The sequence below is a fragment of the Sebastes umbrosus genome, chromosome 6 (assembly GCF_015220745.1).
Source record: "Sebastes umbrosus isolate fSebUmb1 chromosome 6, fSebUmb1.pri, whole genome shotgun sequence".
Classification (NCBI taxonomy): domain Eukaryota; kingdom Metazoa; phylum Chordata; class Actinopteri; order Perciformes; family Sebastidae; genus Sebastes; species Sebastes umbrosus.
Window position 1 is genome coordinate 31,016,025 of NC_051274.1, and position 21,183 is coordinate 31,037,207.

The 21,183-nt window shown below is 42.8% G+C and overlaps 1 protein-coding gene across 6 annotated transcripts in view; it reads left to right on the forward strand.

Moving 5' to 3' along the window:
* Nucleotides 1–21,183, forward strand: part of samd11 (sterile alpha motif domain containing 11) — a 110,150-nt gene that overhangs the window by 58,347 nt on the left and 30,620 nt on the right. For all 6 annotated transcript variants that reach the window (XM_037772460.1, XM_037772461.1, XM_037772458.1 and 3 more), the window contains 2 exons: nt 845–1,020; nt 12,339–12,448. In XM_037772460.1, coding sequence (XP_037628388.1) covers nt 845–1,020; nt 12,339–12,448 — 286 coding nt within the window. The remainder of the gene's footprint in view (nt 1–844; nt 1,021–12,338; nt 12,449–21,183) is intronic.

Genomic DNA, 21,183 nt, shown 5'->3' on the forward strand with positions numbered 1-21,183 from the left:
TTTTAAAGCTAGAATGAAGATACTGGCAGCATATGAAACTAGAAAACCTAATGAATCCATTGGTACCAACCATGTCATACCATTCGCTTGTCGCGATGAGGATAAATGATGCTCCAAACGTGTGCTAAATTTCTAATAATGCCTACTTTATGATAATCACACACAGTTTGGGGCAAGTCATAGTCAAGTCAGCACATTGACACACTGACAGCTGTTGTTGCCTGTTGGGCTTGGGGATGTAAGTGTATTTATGTACGCATATATGTGAAAGCATGTATATATATATTGCTGTTCTCAACATTGGACCCCATCACGAGTAGCTGTTACCATGGTAACAACTAATGGGGATCCAAATAAACAATAAACAATATATGTTTAATCTTAACAGGTAGTGTTATGTGTTGCATCTGACTCAATGTGTGGATATATATTTTTGTTCAAATTGCATCCTCTAGAGCCGCTCCACAATCTTTCTACGTCCCCCCCCTCCCTTGGCAACTGCAGAAGGCACCCCCTGGGGTACAAGTACCCTTGGTCGGGAATTACTGATTTAATGTATTCTTTTACGAGGTGTCTAATAAGCAGGATAACAGAACACAAAATAGCCAGACAGTTCTGCAAATTCAAACTAAGATCTCTTTGTATTATAGTCTTGATTTGTCATGTGTGTACATTTGCAGGGAGAACTCAACGTACTGCATTTAAACAAAAACGACTAATGCAAATGATCAAAAATAGAAAAAGTAAATACTACAGATAGATTAAACACAAACAATTTGACATGGTATATACGTATAATCCTGTTGATAAAATGTCTCTCTTTTCTTTGTGCTTTGCTGTGCAGAACCGCGGGCGCTTGGCTGAGAAACGCACAATCCCCCTTCCCCCAAACCGGGTGCCCAAGAAGGAGCTGGCCTCCATCTTCAGCAGTGACGACAGTGAAGGCAGCGAGCGCGCCAGTGGGGACCATGCCCACATCAAACAGGAGGACGAGTTGCATTACAGTATCATGAGAAAGAGGTGAGGGCACCTGTGACTTCTACCACGGCTTCAATGTAGTTTAAAAGACGGCACAAGCATGTTCAATATCTGGGTCCCATGTCACTCTTATACCAGATACCACTTAAAGGAACAGTGTGTAACATTTCGGGGGATCTATTAGCAGAAATGGAATATAATATTAAGTATGTTTTCATTAGTGTATAATCACCTGAAGCTAGGAATCGTTGTGTTTTCGTTAGCTTAGAAGGAGCCCTTCATATTTACAAAGGGAGCGGGTCCTCTTCACGGAGTCCGCCATGTTGCTCCGCCATGTTTCTACGGTAGCCCAGAAACAACCAGAGCACGTTATTACGTTACCTGAAGGCCACTGTAGTTCTCCGCCACGCTTGTGAAACAGTGGTAATGTGAATTGCAGAGTGCAAAACGATGCTACTGCCAGCCGCCATCTGACTTCGGTAGCGTACTCAGTTGGTTGCAATCTGCAACCACACCGCTAGATGCCACCAAATCCTAAACGCTGTACCTTTAATATCTCAGATTTTTCTATATCTTTTTTAACCTTTTTTACTTCTTACATTTTCTTCCCTTTTTCTTTGTGTGTTTAGTAGACACTGACGCACATTGTGGTAATTGAGTAGGCTTTTTTATCGGGCCTGAAAATGCAAACGCTGTGCAGTGGAATCGCCACAAGAAGAAAAAAACCTCACGCTAGCCTCTGAGGTATCGCTTGTGTAAAAACACTTCTTTTTAACAAGTCCTTGGTTTTGTCAGATTCTGTCTAAAAGCAGAAGGATGCAACTTTTTATTTTTTATTTTTAAATGACACCTCAGACGTGCGTGTATTCTTTTTCATCAAAAGTGATTTTAGGATAATTTTGAGGTGTTAAAGGCTCATTTTGAGACAGACCGACAAAGGACCGTTTTTCAAAAACAAACTTGGAGCTTTTGCTTTGGGATGTCTAATGGAAGGATGTGTGCCGAGCTTTGAACGTGTTAATTGGTTTGTTGGTTTGCGTTTTTGTTGCTCCTGCCAAGTCTCGGTATATCTGTCTTGACTTGATATTGAAAGACTGAGTCACCGGAGTCACCGCTGTCTGCTTCATCCCATCCCGTGCGCTGCTTGGGAGCGGTTTGATCAAAGAGTGTTTGATATAAAATAAGTCGTTGTGCCTTCATGTCATGTTATTGCACTTTTTCAGCTTAAGCGTAAAGAACGTTTTGAAATGGTTATGAAATAACTGCCGTTAGAATCTACGTTCGTTGCGATATGCATCTATTTGTGAAAAAGGTTTTAGAGCCGAAGGTGTGAAACGAGTGGAAAACACAAGCAGACTTTATGAGACAGACTAAGATTAATAACAAGTAGTACATGCTGCCTCAAAAACACATAAAAAATGCATAGTCTGGCATGGATCAGGATCCACATCCGTCACACTAGTATAGTCTTGTTGTTGTTATTTTAATCAAATCAGGACGAAAGTAAAATACTTGACAGGAATGTCTGTTTTGTTTCAGTGTTGTCATTTTTATTTTTGAGAACTAGTTGGCATCAAACCATCATAATAATAATAATAATAATAATACCTCAATGTATTAGGAATGCAGTTTAAATGTTTTCAGAAATGTCAGTCAGTTGTTTATTTGTGAAACCAAACGTCGCCTTTTAGTGTGAATCAGTAAATGGCTGTTTGACTAATTGTCAAAACAGACATTTTTCCACAATAATGGACGGAGAAGAGTGCTCAGCTCAGGAGCTGTACACACATTAGATTGGGTTTGTCATAAAAAATGTGGAGTGCATTTACTGAAAGCCTGTTTGGATTCAAGTGACTAATCACGTTCGCATCTTCATACATGCAAATACACGCATGCAGGGTTACAGCGAGGTCACCACATTAAGATGAATCAAATAGGCTCGAAAGACGGCGGCGCTCCCTCTCTCTCTCTCTCTCTCTGATGGTGTTCACAAACTTAAAAAAAAAAGATGGGATTATAATTTTTTTAATTTACAGTCTGTTCTTTGATCCATTTGAAGTGACAGAAATGAAGATATTTTCAATCTGGAATAAACATCACATGGATTTGTCATATCTTGTTATGTACATGACAAGCTACGGACACATATAATGCAGAAGCTGTTCATTGATTAACCTCAGAAAGTCCCCGGCTGTATTATAAGCAGCCTTGTGCAACCTCATTACAGGAGGGGATGTTTTTCATGTCTTGAGACTTGCGTGTGACACGGCGGACAGCACGGCAACTGTGAAGCTTTAAATGGATCCAGTAACCTCATTTAAGAGGGCTTCCCCTCCCCCTGACACTTGTGCCGCTGGCGTGTTAAGATGATAATGAATTTAAAGAACACTTATGACTAATATGTCAGGCTTTTACCCTTTTGAAAGGCGACGGACTCGCTGGAGCCGCAGCTCCGGTCTGTCCTGGGCATCCGTCTCAGCCCCTGCTTTATCCCCCAGTGCGGGTCTGGACGAACGGGATAATGGGATGTCCAATCACAGAAATGTGATTTCCATTGACCGCAGCTTCGTAAGTGAGTCGTAGAAGGGTCTTAACAAATTGGATTTGGCGAATGGATGTGAAAAATACAGGGCCTCTGTATACATGTGTGAGCGTATCTGTGCTGTCTCATCCACACATCATCAAGGCTGGCGGCAGCGCGGTGTTACCTCCTGTAACTGCACTATAATCTACAAGGGCACATCGAAGCGGCAATTATTTACCCAATCCTAAAATAATGCCTCATGCTGCAAATTAACTTCAGGTGGCATTACATTAGGAGATACTTTTAGACTTTCAGCTCCACTCCAGGTTTTCAGTGCATAGTTATTAAATATATATGAAGTCACTTTATGTAACATTAAGCTGGCCATACACTGTACGATTTCAGCCTGTTTCTGGCTCGAATTTCGAGCCGCAGGACTCATTTTAGAGTCCGAATTTCAGCTTTGTCAGGCGTCGTTTGCCGTTCAGTGTACAGGGGGGAACGAGGACCGATTAACTCCTCCCCACCGGCTGTCGGACAGTCGGATGAATTTCTACTTTTTAGACGTTTGAGCAGACAGGATGGCACAGATGATCAAGACAGCATGATTCTGTCTTGTTAGCATTGTGACCCATACAGACCAAGCCCCTAGGAAGAGCGCTGTTGATCCTAACTTTTGTAGTGGCCAAACGGCGGTACTGCAACTTCCGTGTCCGTCCCGTGTTGCCATTGGGCCCAAAAAGACTTTTTCCCATAGACTTACATTGGGAAAGAGACGTCTGTAACTCAGCGGATAATTTTTTGTGAGGTAAATCAACTCCACAGTATGAACACTTTAATAGCCTTTATTTAAATCATTAGGTTTTAAAAGTTGTAAAACGCACTAATAGCTGAATCCAGAGTTATTTCCCTTCCTCCGTTCATGTGAATGAGACCCAGACGGAGGCTGGAGCGCAAGCCGTGACGACGGCATGAGGTTGGGACCCTGTGACCGAGTCATGTGACTGAGCGGACGCTACTGCGCATGTTCCATGTGCCCAAGATCCGGGTACTTTTCCAGGTGGAAGTCGAGCCATTTTGGCTTCTTGCGCCACAGGGCAACTTTCATAGGAATGAACGTGGCCCCGCCTCCAACGCTGTATCCAGTTCTCTTTATACATCCATGGTACAAACCTTTGCTAGCAAACAAACTTTACCTGCCTCGGAGCTCTCAAACAAATCTTTATTGACAGGAGCAGGAGCCGACAGGCCATGTTTTTTTTTTCTATTTTACACGTACGGTGTGAGCACTCATGTCGTGGCTCACGATCAGACCGCACAGTGTGAGCACATAAATCATGAGCAATCTACAAATGATCTACTCGTACAGTAGGAGTAGGAGTTACACAACAACATTTCTAAAATCTTACAGTCTATGCCCAGCTTTAAAGTGTAGACTGTTTGGTTAGTTCATGTGGCTGGTTTTGCATTAAGAGGATTTGCTCATCATTCTTATCCGGGCGTCCTCTCGAGTTCATTATAAACCCCGTCCACCTCCTTTTAACCAGATTATTGTTAATATTCGCCGGCTTTACAGACAATTAGTGTACTTGGTGCTCCACAGCTCTGCGCTCGTCCTGCTGAATAAGCAACAGAGCATCTAGAGACTGAAGTGCTGCCAAATCACGGAGCCAAACTAATAATCACAATGAGGTGTATATAGAAGCTCCTTGGGGTGTCAGTTTCCTGTGAAACAGACATGAACTTAAAGACAAAAACAAAATCTAGTTTTGTTATCACCTTGGTGTATTGCCTTGGTATCAGTGCTGCAGATTGTTTGTATCTGACTTTAGTTAACACTGATTTATGGATTTCATCTTGGGGACTAAATATTTGATACCGGTAACTTCTAATTTTAGTGTCTTACTCAAGGGCAAAACAAAGCCTACCTTAGTGTTTGTTTCAGTTGGCCGTAGATAACAAGGCTTTGATTGAAAAGTGCTGACTGAGAGTCTGGGTAATTACCCGGCAACCACCGTGGATTTTATAAGTTACGCCCGCTGACGTCTGCCTTTCAGCCTTCGCCTTGTAGAAGAAAAAAAATAATCCACCATACCCGTTATTAACGTTCAGCAAAGCAAACGAAGACAGTGTCTCAGTTTTTCAATCATGCACGAGGCCATTTTCTACTTGATCACTTATAATATGCAAATGCTTCCTTCTGCAAAAGCATAAAACACACTAAGCTGTTTGGTTCAACTCAGTTGGACTGTCAGGTCTTCTCATATAAAGAGCCACGTTGTCCTGTGCTCATCCACTCAGCAGGGAGTAAAGCTGATTGAAACAAGCAACATACTGAATTCAACGTAACCTACTAACATCCCACCTAATTGGTTCTGGGCCTGCATCTCTGTCTTCTGCAGCAAGGTTATAGTTGTTGGAGTCATTGTGGGCGTAATTTTGATAAACCTGGTTATAGCCGTGAACTGTTGTCTGCTTGATGGTGTTTTTTTTTTACCCCAGTGAAATGTTGAGGTCTTCATTGAGAGAAAACTGTGCGTGGTGTGTTAGCCCTGTCTCCTACAAAACATTTTCCCATACAACTAAATTGCATTCTCAATTATGTTTGGAAGGAAACCTATTTTGTCGCAGATTACGTTTGTCTTTTGTGTGTCACAAATACCTGTGTCAGTATGCAGACAGACAAAGCGAGTGACGCAGTACAACGAGCGACGTGCAGAGCAGGTGACGGAATATATGGAGCAACAGCGAATACGTTGAATAATAACGGGTATAACAAGCAAGAAAGTCCACTACTGGTGGGCGGGAGGGGAGGTGGATGGGTCCAGCAGACACTGGACTTTCCCCCAGGAGACTGCTGTTTGTGTCCTGTGTGAAACATTGTCATTTATTGCATTTTCGTAGTAATTTTAAGCCAAACCATGACCTTTTTTTTACTAAACCTAACTAAGTAGTTTTGTTTTGTGTGAATGAAAATGGGTTCTATGGGTACCCACGAGTCTCCCCTTTACAGACATGCCCACTTTATGATAATCACATGCAGTTTGGGGCAAGTCATAGTCAAGTCAGCACACTGACACACTGACAGCCTTACTCAAAACGTGAGACAGGGTTGGTTTGCTGCAGGTTGATGCTAACAGGAGGCTGATTTGTGAAATTAGAATCAAACAGAAGCTTACATTCATAAACATTTAGACGAATCTGTTATTACTACTTACTATCACAGTGTTTTTGTCCCTTTACAGCCCACCTCTCTAAATGAAAACAGATATTTTTCATTTGTTAATGGGGGGTCTGTACTTGATCTGCGCAGTAACCACAGAGAGAGAGAGAGACACTGATGCAGAGTTAGCTACTGTACGCCTATTGCATTTGACATTTTGTCCTCTGGCTTTATTGAACAACTGTGTCATTGCCTTATGCCAGTAAGAGGTCACGGACAGTGTGAAATTACTGGAAATGGCTCTCCCCTAAAGCACTAATTAGTGAGCTCGGAGGTTTTATAGCTTTCTAGAGGAGCTTTCCGCTTTGAGAATTTTTGGCCTTGTTTACACATGTTTGCCATGGCAACGGAGTCACAGCAATTTAGTAGTTGATTGGGCGTTGGCTAGCAGCGAGACGTTCGTTGTTTTCCCCATAGTGCCGTGTTTTCTATGTTAACTCCCTATCAAAGCTCGGGATCAACAAAAAGATGGTCAGCAGTGTTCCAGCAATTTAGTCTCAAGATTTGGCGTCGGCTTGAAGCGTGAGGTTCATCATTTCCACATGTCAAGAACACAGTGTTTACTATTCACGTTCTGTCATACAGTGTGTTGAAATCAGCTGATGTTATTAAGAGCTTTGGCCTTTCATACAGTATCTACAGTACAACAGTGTGCTCTTTGAAAACTCAAAAGGATTACATCCCACGCTGTCAATACAACGGATAATTTCCTTTTTTAATCCAATCCTGAATTAGAAAAAAAAAGATAATGTAATAAAAACAATAAGAAAAATGAGAATAATAGCTCATAAAGTTTGAGCAAGAGGAGAAATCAACATTAAAACCAGCAGCGTGTGCTCGGCTCAGTGCAGGAGAACTTAAATGCAACATGGCGGACTTACCGTATTCTATTTCCTTTGTACTTTTCTTTGCTCCCTTGGCTGCCTTATCGACCTCATGTCAGCCTGTACAGCAGAAGAACAACAAGGAGAAGTGAAGCCCAAGTGAAGCCGGGCTACTCTCAGTTATTTATGTATCTATTTCTGTATTTATTCATTACCCCCTCCGCTTGCAGGGTTCCCAGTTGCGATTGCCTTTCGATCCAACTGTGAGCGGCATGACAATTGTGTTTCCGTTTGCTCGTAGGAATCAGACGAAACATAAAATGTATATGGGAAAAAGATCCATATTACTGCTTTAAGGTGTACGTGCCTAAAGCATAGGTATTTCCTAAATAAAAGACTTTCATTATATTTTTTTTCCCCCGGCAGGAGCATCAGAGAAACTTTACTCATTCCTTCTTTTTCTCAGCATTTTGCCTCAAGTCCATATCTGACTATGCTGCGGTTGTTGAATGTTACATATTGCCTGGTGCTATTTGAATGTTGCTGTGGGGGCCAACTGTGCAGGTTGGAAGAGGCCGTGTGTTCGGGCTGTTGTCTGGAGAGCGGAGGAGGGTACACAGCAAACCTGCGAGCACCAGATGTTGCACAGCGCTTGCGACCTGTCTCCCTCTCTCTTCTCTGTCTCTCTCCCTCTCTTTCTCTCTCTCCAACCTTCACATCCCTGCTGTCTGTCTGTCAGCACTTTCCCAGTGGTGGTGTGAGACATGGCGTCAGGGTGCCTGGGCTGCCAGCTTCTGCCAGCTCACACTGTGACCTCCAGCCCCGCCACCTCAGCTCGGCGTGCCAAAGCCACAGCAGGCCACTACTGGGCATTTATACCGAGGCGACAGTCTTTGCCAGGAGAAGAGTTTTTTTTTCATGTTGTTTGGACCATTTTGAATAGTAACGCCTACTGTAATGGTAGAAGGGATCACAACCTTTTCTTAACAAAAGAAAGAGCCCCAACATGTGACCTGGCAGACTTCAGATTTTACTGGAATATTTTTTATTTTGTTTTTATGGAGATGCATGATACAGCAATACATGCTTTAATTCACATTACTGTGAAAATGTAGAAAAATAATTCACAACATATTGTAATATTGAGTTGCAGGGACTATGATTGATAAGTGTATTTTAAATAATAATAATACATTTTATTTATTAGCGCTTTTCAAGAAACTCAAAGACACTTTACTCAGTTAAAAAGATCATATATAAGAACATCATAATATATAAAACACAACATTAATCACACAATAAAAGCAGTAAATGCAGAGACTAGACCGGTGGTTTTGGGTCTGGGGACCCCCAGGAGTCCTTGATGGGGTCCCAGCAAAAAAGTGAATCATTTATTTTCTCTATAATTCCATATATAAGTAACATAATTTAACAGTATTTTGGTCATGGGTTTCATACACTTTCTGTAATAAAATATCTAAAAGCAAAAAAAAAATCAGATGGGGACCCTGGAAACAAAATCTTATCAAATAGGAGTCTGTTGGTCTAATTCATGTCAGTTTAGGGGTCCTTGATGTGAACCCCTGAACTAGACTACACTGAAATGTGTCTGGACAACCTGATATCACGCCAAAGAGTGTAATAGACCCGCCTGTCCACCAGAGGATAGCGTGTCAGTGTCACGCTTTGCCTCGCCAAGGAGTGAATATTACACGTGTGTATGAAGGTGTGGTACCAGCAGGGGGGCAACAAAACCACTCACTTAGGTTTAGGCAGCAAAAACACTTTGTTATGTTTAGGAAATACTAAGTATAATACGTATAGAAACAATGTAACGTAGGTACAGAAAACATGTCGCTAACGGAACTTGCAAAACTGGTTGAAAGTCCTGTGTTTGTTGGACCCATCCACCCTTCCTCCCGCCTGCTACAAGTGTACTTTCTCCCTTTTTATTCTACGTCACTAGCTCTCGGCGTAGCATTTTTACGCCGATGTATTTACATATCCGTCAGAAAAGACTACATAGCGTGAAAAATGACACACCAAATGCAAGTACAGTGTTCTTATTAGACGCCTTTTCTTGCGAGCGGGCTGGTCTGAAATGCATCGGGTATCAAAAAATTTCAAGCATGCTTTGTCTGATTTCCCCCCCCTATTCTTTGATCTGATATTTACTGACCAAAGCAGTAAGAAATTCAATTCTAACTTTAGACAATATATTCACTTTGATCAAACTTAATTTACCACAGATAAAAAAAGGCTTAAAACATGTTTGTATTCCCCAAACTCAGGAAGTGAAAAAAAGTATTGTTTTGGTATCATCATCTAAACTCTGGTATCATATTGTCACCAATATCAAAACTTTTAAACTGACAGCCAGTAGAAATGAGATTAGTTATACAGACTTTGTGGTATCATCCCAGTAATGTTGGATACCAGTAGTATCCGTGACAGACGTTGAGTATTACCACATAATATTAGTCTTCTCAGCGTCTGGGTCAGTGTGTCTGTCCTGTGGCCGGAGATGAGCGGTGCGGTATTGACCAGTTTAGGGATGAGCTGAGGATGAGATGATTGTCTCCGGCGTGCACCTGGGTGATAAGAAGGCAGCTCATGTCCTTCTTTGCTATCAGGCCCAACAGCCCCAATATAACCCCCCCCCACCTCCTCCATCCTCTACGAGGCCCCCGTCCTTCCCAGCTAACCCCAGCCTTAGGAGCTCCTTAGGGAGCGCTGACTCAGGTGACTGGGTTTTAAACACCACTCCCACCTCCCCCTTCTTCATCTTCCAGGGCTTGAGTATGACCTTGCCTCCACCCAGAGAAAGAGAGCGGGGGGAGGGCAGAGGTGGGTGGGGATAGGGCTAGGCCCTCATTAGCCCAAGCCGAGGCGGGACAGCTCAGGAAAAGTGCGCTAATTACCCCACTAACAATGTCCTTGCCGTTCATGGCTTAGAGCGGCCACTTCGCCACGGGATAATAACCCCCATCACCTCTCTGAGAAGTTCAGGATGGCATTATCATGATCACTTTAAATGATGGACAGAGGGTGGTGTTATAACGCAGCTAGCTGGTAGGATGGATTTGGCTGCAGTATTCTCACAGTGGAGCGTGTAACTGCATTGTGTGTGATGTGCAGATACATTATTATAACTTTAAGCACAATAAAAAAAAAAAACCTCCATCTCATTTTCTTTTTGAAGTAAACCATTCGGCTCTTAGACACAGATAGCTACTAATTTTAGCAAGTTGCACTCTAAAAAAAGAAGTCTATCATTAGTCTAAAAAGTTTTGCAGTCACAGTCCAATCAAGCGTCTGGTTGCTCAGCGACCGGCCGCGACTGTTTTGTCTGAGACCTGTTTCCTGAGTCATCGCCTCTCTGTGACTGTGAGAGGTGACTGGCGAAGCCGCCGCGGCCAGCATTAGGCCCCTCCACGCTTTCCTTCATCTTTCCTGTTAGCGTGTGGAAAACAGCTTGGCGACCGGCAGCCTGACATTACAGCGGGGGCCTGTAATCATGGGGACTGTAAAAACCCAAATCCAGCAGCCGCAAACAGTGTGGCCTCGTCATAGCGGTGGCAGCTAAGAACCATTCACCGCTTCTGTCCCATAAACTTGGGGCTTGCTGTGTCATACCAGACCCCCTTCGTTGATGATTCTGCTTTCAATAAAGTTGCCAGTTTAAGCCCATAAATGAGATTCCCCGCTGACACGAGAGGATGCTGATACCATCAGAACTGACATGTTTTTAGGCTTATTTTGTGGACAAAAAACATAATGTGCGTGAAGTTTCCTAATTATCTGGGCTTTGGGACGCTCTTCCATGTCGCATATGTCAAACGGTAAATGATATTTAGACCGTAACCTAAAACATATTTAACCTCTCCCACCACGCAAGCTGTTTGCCATTACACTGTGACTACGCTGCTGCACGGCTCCCCTCAAACTCTAAGCACCTATTTCCCATCATTATGCCATTTTAATGCGATCAGGATGGTAATCAGATTGCAGATGAAATACCTCCATGACACAGTTGTTTGGGTCCACCGGTGTGGGGAGGTTTGAAAGGCGGCCTGGAAGGGCAGAGTGGCTCCAACTAGATCCGGGCCTAATCTGTAAACCCTCCTCCTGCTCCTCCTTTGGGCGCTGAAGGGCAGGACAGGGTGTTTGAGAGACTCTTGTGGACAGTTTCGTTGTGAAGGACCTCCTGTTGAAGTGTAGGCATGACAATAGAAAAGAAGACGCCCAGTGTCATATAACACAGATTCATTGTGTTTAGATATTACGTTCCTAATGAGTAAGTAAGACCTGTTCAAGGCTTTGTTTTGTCTTTTAACATTATTCAATTTCCACATTTCTCTAAAAACAGCAGTCGGCGGCCCGAGTTTAAAAAAGAGCCATAATCAGGTTTTAAGCTGCTAAAGTACTTATGAGTTGTGAATATGTTCGTTAATACATCTTAGTGTGGAAGATGAGTAGGGATGAGACCCAAAAGTGCTGGATGCGGTAGTCTGTCAGAGTGCATTACACACCTCAGAGCTAAGAGGCGGTTGACAGGACAGCCACTTGTAGCTGCTGAGTCTGCGTGGAGGTATGCATTTTAGAGAGTTTAGACAGTGCTGTCTGGATGGGGGATTTCTGTGGTAAGTAACGGTAATGGTATGAATTTATGCCGCCTTATCGCGCGCCGGTTTGGATTGTGGAATTAAGTTTGTTTGGGGCTGCTTTTTAAATGTGTTTATCCTCTCTTTCCTCTGTGTGTGTGTGTGTGTGTGTGTGTGTGTTGCAGTCGTGACAGTGACCTCTCTACAATCATCTCCAACCTGCACCACACCAGACAGCACGGCATGCCCGAGGGCCAGTCAGCCTCTGACCACAGCAGCAGTACTGGACACACAGGTAGGACCCCCAGTGATGCTTGCATGTGTTTAAAGCTCTTCTTTCTTTATATTTCCTGTTTCATCCAAGCCTGATGATATATCCCCCCTTTACATCTCCTGTAACATATGTAAGCGTTCCATTACCTCTTTAATTTACCCTAATTTGTGCGATTTGGGGGGGAATTTAACATAAGCTTATTACTCATTCCTGAAGGTCGCTCTCAAGTTGATTACTTAATGTTCTTCCCACATTCTCTGCCACACTCCAGGATTTTTTTTTTTGTTAAACCCCCTGTTTTAAATTACTTCTGAATAAATAGCTTTGTTTGCCATTAATCCAGTTTCATGTGAGCAGAGGAACCATGGTGTGCATGTGCTAAGAGCTTTTTCCTTGCAGCTTACAGACAGAACGCAGACAGCATTTAATCACAGCTATTTGTCAAGTAGCTTGTATGAGGACATTGTGCCGCCATCGAAGACATATGTGTGTTTAAAACAGCCTCTGTGGATATCACTATTCAGCGATCAGCCTACTGTGGTGTTGACACGATACTAGAATTTCTAACTTTGATACAATAACTTAACCACGGGGAAAATTTGTTACAACATTGAGGGCATACAATTTTAGATATTTATTAAAACATGAATAGCAGTGTGTGTGTGTGTGAACTCGCTGTCGGAGAGAAGAGAGAGCAGAAAATGAGTATTGAAACCGTTTCAAATATTCAGTATTGATACTTTTTGACAACGCTAACCTACTGTACTGGATGTTTCTGCCACACTGGGTTAGTCGACATGACGTGTCGTGTACTGTATCCCAACAAAGTATGATTGAAGGCAACAATGCTTCACACGGAAACCCAAACACATTATCATATTATTGCATATTTAAAATTTTATGAAACAGCTTTGAGCTGATATATGAGTCATACTTAGGAACTGAGTTTTGTGGACGACTATGAACTTTGTCTTGACGCTGATGTTGATTTTACAGTATATTTAAATGTTGTAGGTTCTTGTGTTATTATTTTTTCCACATCAAAATGTTTTTTCAGGATGTCTTTTCTCAACATTCTACCCTTGGAAGTCAGTTTAGTATGAATTATAGCAACTATTATCAATGTAAACTAGGGCTGCATGATTATGGCCAAAATGATAATCACGATTGTTTTGATGAATATTGAGATCACGATTATATATCACCATTATTCATTGATTTTTAGGGGATTTGTGTTACATTGCTGTGCAAATCTTTACATCAAAATAAAGATTGATCCTTATTCACGGTGCATCTCCTAGAAGCAAAATAATATTGTACCATAACTTTTTATCCAAAATAAAATCTACAGAGCACTGAACTTTCATGTTGTGCTACTACGTTCCTGCTAATTAGCAAATTGTTGCATCAAAATAAGACTTAAAATAAAGTTCTTCTTCAGCTGAATTCACTGCATTTTCATTTCGCAGAGTTTTCTATGAGCGGAGCATTTTAAACGTCAATATCGCAGTCAATCAAGTTCATTCAATTGTGGGAAGCCAAAATTGTGATCATGATTAATATTACATTAATTGTGCAGCCCTAATGTAAACTATAATAGTTTAGAGTTTTTCCTAATATCTGTTGTCTTTTTTGCAGACAGGAAAAATGTATGTAATACTGATATTGAAAAAAGAATCAGCTCAATTCCATCAGAAAGTTCAAAAATGTATAAAACCAATACATTAACCCTTAATTAACAAATGGGTTTTAATCAGTGAAGACCATACCCTTGCTCCAACGTTGCCCCGGGTTTGACCCTGTCCCTTCTTATAACATTAGCCAGAGGCACAGCGAGTGCCATAATCAGTCCAGACCCAACACCTCCATACCGTCTCTCTGTGTGCTCATCTCCTCTGTCTGCCAGATTAATTGTCCATACGGTGCCTGTGATATTAGGCGGGGCGGGTGGAAGGTGGAGGGTATTAGGCTGCTCAACAACCAGCCCAGCCAGTGTCTTAAACCCCCGGTTTGGGACGGATTTCCACCCAAATACCGGCCTAATCAGCCGCTAAACTTAATGGAGAAATCAGAGCCCTGAGTAGTTATCATAATGGAGGAAGACACAAGGGGATGGAGGTGGGAGGGTGGGGGGTTGATGGAGGAAGGGGGGTAAGCGCAGTGTGGGCTACGCCAGGGGAGGAGGGGGGGGGGGGTCCAAGACCCTAAAATCTGTCCGTTTGAGCATTAAAGGGAGATTTAACAGGCTGCCTAAGCGGCTCGCTCCATGTCTGTAAACAAGTCCAATCCGATCAGCCACTGGCTCTAATTCTGTCTGCCAGTGAAATTAGACGCACACACGTTCACAAACACACAATCGCACACAAATAACACGTAGTTATACAGATGCGTGCCCACGCACAAAAAAATCAACACAGGTTCAAATTTGCGCCCCAAATACGTAGGTGGGTGTAATGCGTATGGACTTTTAGGAGCAGTGGATTATTTGACTGTGAGATAGATGAGGCGGTGAACGCAGCTCGCCGTCTACGAGATTGTGTTTACTCCGTTCTGTCAGTCAACTCCCGCGTTTGACTTTATCCTGCAAAAGTCATTCGACGAGCTGCGGAGGGAGAGAATCTGAGAGACAGGAGAGAAATTAAGGATAACGTAGAGGAGCAACAGAGAGAGAGACAGAGATGCAGTGATGGAAGAAACAGAGAGACGGAGGAAAGAGAGATGAATGAGTGCGGTGGTGGTATCAGGGGAGGGCAGGCGGCAGCTATGGCGGCGGGCGGCTCCGTGTGTGTGTGTGTGTGTGTGTGTGTGTGTGTGTGTGTGTCTGTGTGTGTTTGTGTGTGTGTGTGTGTGTGTGTGTGTGTGTGTGTGTGTCTGTGTGTGTGTGTGTGTGTGTGTGTGTGTTTGTGTGTGTGTGTGTGTGTTTGTGTGTGTCTGTGTGTGTGTGTGTGTGTGTGTGTGTTTGTGTGTGTGTGTGTGTGCGTGTGTGTGTCTGTGTGTGTGTGTGTGTGTGTGTGTGTGTGTGTCTGTGTGTCTGTGTGTGTGTGTGTGTGTGTGTGTGTGTGTGTGTGTGTGTGTGTGTGTGTGTGTGTGTGTGTGTGTTTGTGTGTGTCTGTGTGTGTGTCTGTGTGTGTGTGTGTGTGTGTTTGTGTGTGTGTGTGTGTGTGTGTGCGTGTGTGTGTCTGTGTGTGTGTGTGTGTGTGTGTGTGTGTGTGTCTGTGTGTGTGTGTGTGTGTGTGTGTGTGTGTGTGTGTGGGTCAGGAGGAAAGGGAAGCAGGCTTGCCGGGTCGTCTCTGCGCCGGAGTGGGCCGTTAATTAAATCTGAGGGACAGACAGGAGGGCTGCCTCCCTCCTTCTCTTCTCCATCCCTCCCTCCCTCCCTCCCTCCCTCATTCGCTCTCTCGCTCCCCAGCCGCTGGCTATTCAGAGGCTCTGTGAGAGGGGGAGGGAGGAGGGAGGAGGGAGAGCAGGGGCGCCGACGCTGAGAGTCTGGCTGCCTGTGGAGACTGTAAACCGTGGCTCTGCGGTCAGACCGGAGACTCAAACAGGCAGATAAGGTGTTTTTGGACCGCCACTCTCTCTCTCTCTCCTCCGCTCCCTGCACTCAGACTCCCAGAGGCAGTTACAGCCTGCCGGTGTGTGTGTGTGTGTGCGCGTGTGTGTGTGTGTGTGTGTGGTTGGGGGTTGTAGCAGCGGTTTAGGGCTCGAGCACATTTGTGTGTGTGTGCACCTTTCCGTGTGTGGTTTTAAATGCCTGGTTTTAGATGTTTGCTTGCGTGTGAATCTGCAGCGTGTTTGTGCAAGACTTTTTTTTTTTCTTCCCCAAACTGATTGTGAGTGCGGATTGCTTTTAAAGTATTACCAGCTAGTTATTACACGGTTAGCATAGAAAGGCAGTTCTAAACAAAAGTAAACACTCCAGGATTTCTGATGATATTTGCTCTGTCGTACGGAAGCAAAAAAGGGAAATGCGGGTTGTAAATATTTTAAGACATCGCACTGCTTAATAGGAATGTAATTGTGCTGCCATAACAGAATGGCTTCTCAGGGTTATTGTTCATAAAGACGTGCTAATGCTTGGGATGGCGAGGGATAAAATTCACAGATGCCCAAATAGATCGCTGAGTGAAGAGTGAAAATACTTCTTCCTTCCTTCCAGAGCACTCAAAGGGAATCAAACTGAAGTTTAAATAAATAAAAGTCCTGTGTGTTTTTTTGTGTTTATTAGGGGTCGGAAAATCAATATACTTTCTTCATTTGAGTCTATGTGGAGATAACGTGACGTCGTAACGTAACATAACGAAGCGAGCCGAAACAAGAAAGCAGAAAACGGCGGAGGGTCTGCGTGGATACGACCTGCACACTCACATGTTAAATCCAATGTGGTAAAAACGGCACATCCAGTAAAGTATGGAAACACTTTGGGTTTCACACATTGCAGGAAAAGCAGAGCTAGACATCACGGCTAAAGCTGCATGCTAACTCTGTCACGGACAGGAAACGTTATCGTATTGCGGTAACGTGCGGTCAAGCCGGTTGTCACCCTCATCTCCGTGGTAAGATTGTCCGACGCTACAACTGTAGAGCACCCATATACTGACATTTATGTTAAATACATTCAAACGGCCCCGATGGAGCTGACCATGGATGTATAAAGAGAACGGAGCTGACGGGAGAGCTAGAGACGACCTTGGAGAAGTTAGAGGAAGTATACACGTGTGACTACGTCCGGTTTTCAAAATAAGGTGTTAACAAAGGGAACTGTATATACAAAATACATATATAGAAATAAGATTGATTTGGATTATAATCACCAGAATTATAAAACATCACATATCCCTTATAAATTGAAAATAAAATACCATTAATTTGTGAGGGAAATATCTTTATTCTTTGATTTTTGGGTTGCTGGAAAGAAATGAATAAATAATGACTGATATATTTGACTTCAGGACATCTGACTACATACATGCTGAAAATCAAACATCTTTACTTTATTAATTTAGATATTTTCCAAAGTAAAAGTCCCTAGAAGTGTATTATTCAACTTTTTCCCCATGGTCTAGTGTTAAAAAAGTTAACAAAAATCGCAATAAATCATAATATTGAATAGCAATACTTAAAAATCGCAATACATATTGCATCGGCACCCAAGTATCGTGATAGTATCGAATCGGGAGATAGGTGTATCGTCCCAGCCCTGGTAATTATCATGTCTGTGGCATCTTCAGTGCTCATTGGTGTTTTGTTTTTTTTGCATTTCATTTCACATTTATCCGCTGTACTGTGACTCATTGTGAAAATGTTGTTACTTTCGTTTTAGGTAGAAATTCAACATAATTATTTAATGATGCCTTTAAAACTTTAATAGCCTTTAATAACCTGTGACTTGAGCATTGATTTGACAAGAATATTAATATTCTGGCTTGAACAGTTGCCTAGCAAAAAGCTGCTGTATGCAGAAGAAGACAAATGAACACTGTGTGACAGACACGGAGAGATTAGACAAAGAAAGCAGCACATGTAAGAGTGGCAGAAAGCACCAGGTGATTAAAATGTGTTATTTTTAGTATTTCCTTAACTGGAAAGATTTTGTTGTGAGGTGTAAGTTACACTCAGATCAGAAACAACTTTTTTTATATTTAACTGAGAGGTTTATTTTCTCTCCATCCACGTTCTCTCCATTTTGATTGGATTGACAAACTCAAAAGTGACTTGTGCTGCACAGATCTTTTGTCAGAGAATAATTTAATCCCATTATGATTTAGACAAAGTAATTAATCATTTACGACTTCTTCCAGGACTTATTGTTAACAAACCACTGTTACTGCTGCTGGAAACATCACCTCTTCTCGACAGAGGGCCTTTAGAGCAACAAAAATAAAAGCTTGCATAAATAGTAGGGCTAGGACGATACACCTATCTCCCGATTCGATACTATCACGATACTTGGGTGCTGATTCGATATGTATTGGGATTTCTAAGTATTGCGATTAGATTTTACGATTTATTGTGATTTTTGTTAACTTTTTTAACACTAGACCATGGGAAGAAGTTGAATCATATACTTCTAGGGACTTTTATTTTGAAAAATATCTAAATTAATACAGTAAAAATGTTTGATTTTCAGCATGTATGTAGTCAGAGGTGTCCTCAAATCAAAGAATAAAGACATTTCCCTCACAAATTAGTGGTATTTTGTTTTTAATTTATAAGGAACATGTAATGATTTATACTTTTGGTGAATATCAATCTTATTTCGACATATATTTTTTCTATATGCAGTTCTCTTTAACACCTTATTTTGAAAACCAGACATAGTCACGTGTATACTTCCGCTAACCTCTGTTTTCTACTTTTTTGTTTCGGCTCACTGCGGTTTGTTTTGGTTGACGGATACGGAGCGGATATGACGTCACGTTACTCAGACTACAACAATAAAAGCGGTAACTTCCTTCTACCTCCACATAGACTCAAATGAAACAAATATATTGATTTTGGCATTTAAAAATCAATATAAAAAAAAAAGCGATACATAGGTGAATTGATTTTTTTCCCCCGCCCCTAATAAATAGCCTGTAGGTTTAGTTTTTATTGTGTTACATAACTATACCGCGTTGCAAAGGGGACATTTATTTATGTGACAATGTCACAGATTCTCACTTTAAGGTCAGCCGTATTTTAGTCAGTTGACTAAGCGTACCAATCTTCCTCCATGATTTCCTTCTTCTTCTTCTTCTTCTTCTCTCTCCACCTCTCTTAATTCCTCTCTTCCTGTTGAAAAGACACAGAAGATGACAAACAGCGAAGCAGTGTTAACTGTGTTTGTACATTTGCACGTGCTGGAGGTGGTGCATCCTCTCCTCAGCGTGAGCAGAAGCGCCTCTCTCCCCATCTCCATCACCCGCCGCTGTTCCTCCCCCATCCTCCCCTCCCTCTCCCCGCTGCATCGGCCTGTAAGCCAATCAATGGCAGGGCTTTCAGGGCCGGCGGAGGCCCCGGCGCACGGAGGGGGGATCAATAAGTTATTAGCACCATTCTGTCAGCTGTAATGTGGAGATTGATCGGGGGGCTGCGGCTGGCGGCCCACCCCACGTCCCCGCCTGTCACTCCCCCCCCACACCCTTCTCTCCGCACAGCCCCCCCCCTTCCCCGGCCTGATAAAGATGACAGATTAACGGAGTAAGAGAGGAATTAAGGAGTCTGGCTGTCTGAGCTGTCACCACGCTCCATGGGATGGAGAGTGGAGAGGAAGAGGACTAAAGTTTGAGGGAGGAGAGGAAATCAGAGAGTAAGAAAGAAAGAGGAATGCCTGCTTGATGGTTCGCCCTGGTGGTGTCACATGAAAGAGAAGGGGTTTAGGTCCTGCTGTTTCCTTTTTCCTCTATCTGTCCCTCTGTTTTCATCCCTCTTTTCTCTCAGCGGGAGGAACGGCAGATAAGGACGAGGTTAACCAGCGAAGAGGAGCTGAGGCATATTGGGTGGTCGGAAAAAAAGTCAGCCTGTATTTGTTGACCAGAAATGGCAAAAACAAGGAGCTATATCATAGCAGCTAATGTTATTTGCACTTAAAGCTTTCAGTAGGCAGAAAGTTTTTGGCATCATTGGGCACATATTCCATAATAACTATTCAGCATATTGTAATTCAAGTGATCTGAGAGAAAACTTCTGCACCTCCTCATGGCTCTGTTTTCAGGCTTTAAAAAATCGACTTTGACCAATCACAGGTCATTTCAGAGAGAGAGAGCGTTCCTATTATTCCTATTGGCTGTGCTCCGGCTGGTGGGCAGTGCTCGGTATTTCCTCAGCTGATCTCAACATGGCGGGTCGGGTCACAAACTTTCTCATTTTACAGCTAAACAGTACACTACAAGATGTTTCTGAAAACATTTGAGGAGAGAAATCGGCATTACAGTTACAGAATATTGATTCATATTTGATCAGCGCTGCCTAGTTTGACCGTTTTATCGGAGATCGCGAGTGATTGACAGCTGCTCAGAGATTGGTTTTCCTCCGGTCTGTGAAATCTTGCAGATGCCATTAGGAGCACCGGAGGACACCAGAGGAACATATTCTTTTTTACCTGTCTCATGCACTACTGTCAGGATATAGTGAGCATTTTATACAAATATATATATTTTTTTTATCATAGTTGCTCCATTTCGACCCACTGCTGCTTTAATTATTGCACTCTTTTGACAGTTAAAGTCACCAGTCAACTCCTGACTCCATAACCACTAATTCCTCAGCAATATTAACAAGCAGGTGGTAGGGAAATGCCCGGGGTAGCAAACGTGACTGTAAGCAGCAGCAGCAGCGTTAGTGGGAGTAAAAGGGTTAGCATAGACGCTAGCGGAGCTCAGGGTTTCGGCATTAAAAGGGAGTGCCGGTGCTCTAAGAAGCCCCATTTAATTGGCTTTAAAAGCTTTCCGCCCTCAAATCTCTGGCCCTCGGGCACTCGCTCAGGAGACGCAGTGTCTTGAGTGAGGTCGGCTCAAGAGACGACTCAAGTGTGTGCGTTTGATCATGAGAGGCTCTGTGTGTGTGTGTGTGTGTGTGTGTGTGTTTGGTAGAAGAGGGGGTTTTAACTAATGGGGGTTCTCTGTCTCTTTGTTAATATTCCAGTAATAAGATAGATGTAGACCTTTTTTGTGTTTTTTTTTGTACTGAACATGATTTGAAAATGAGAAGAAAAACATCATAAAGGGGACGACAGAAAAAGTAGAAATTATTATGAAAGACATTCAGTATTGCAGTTG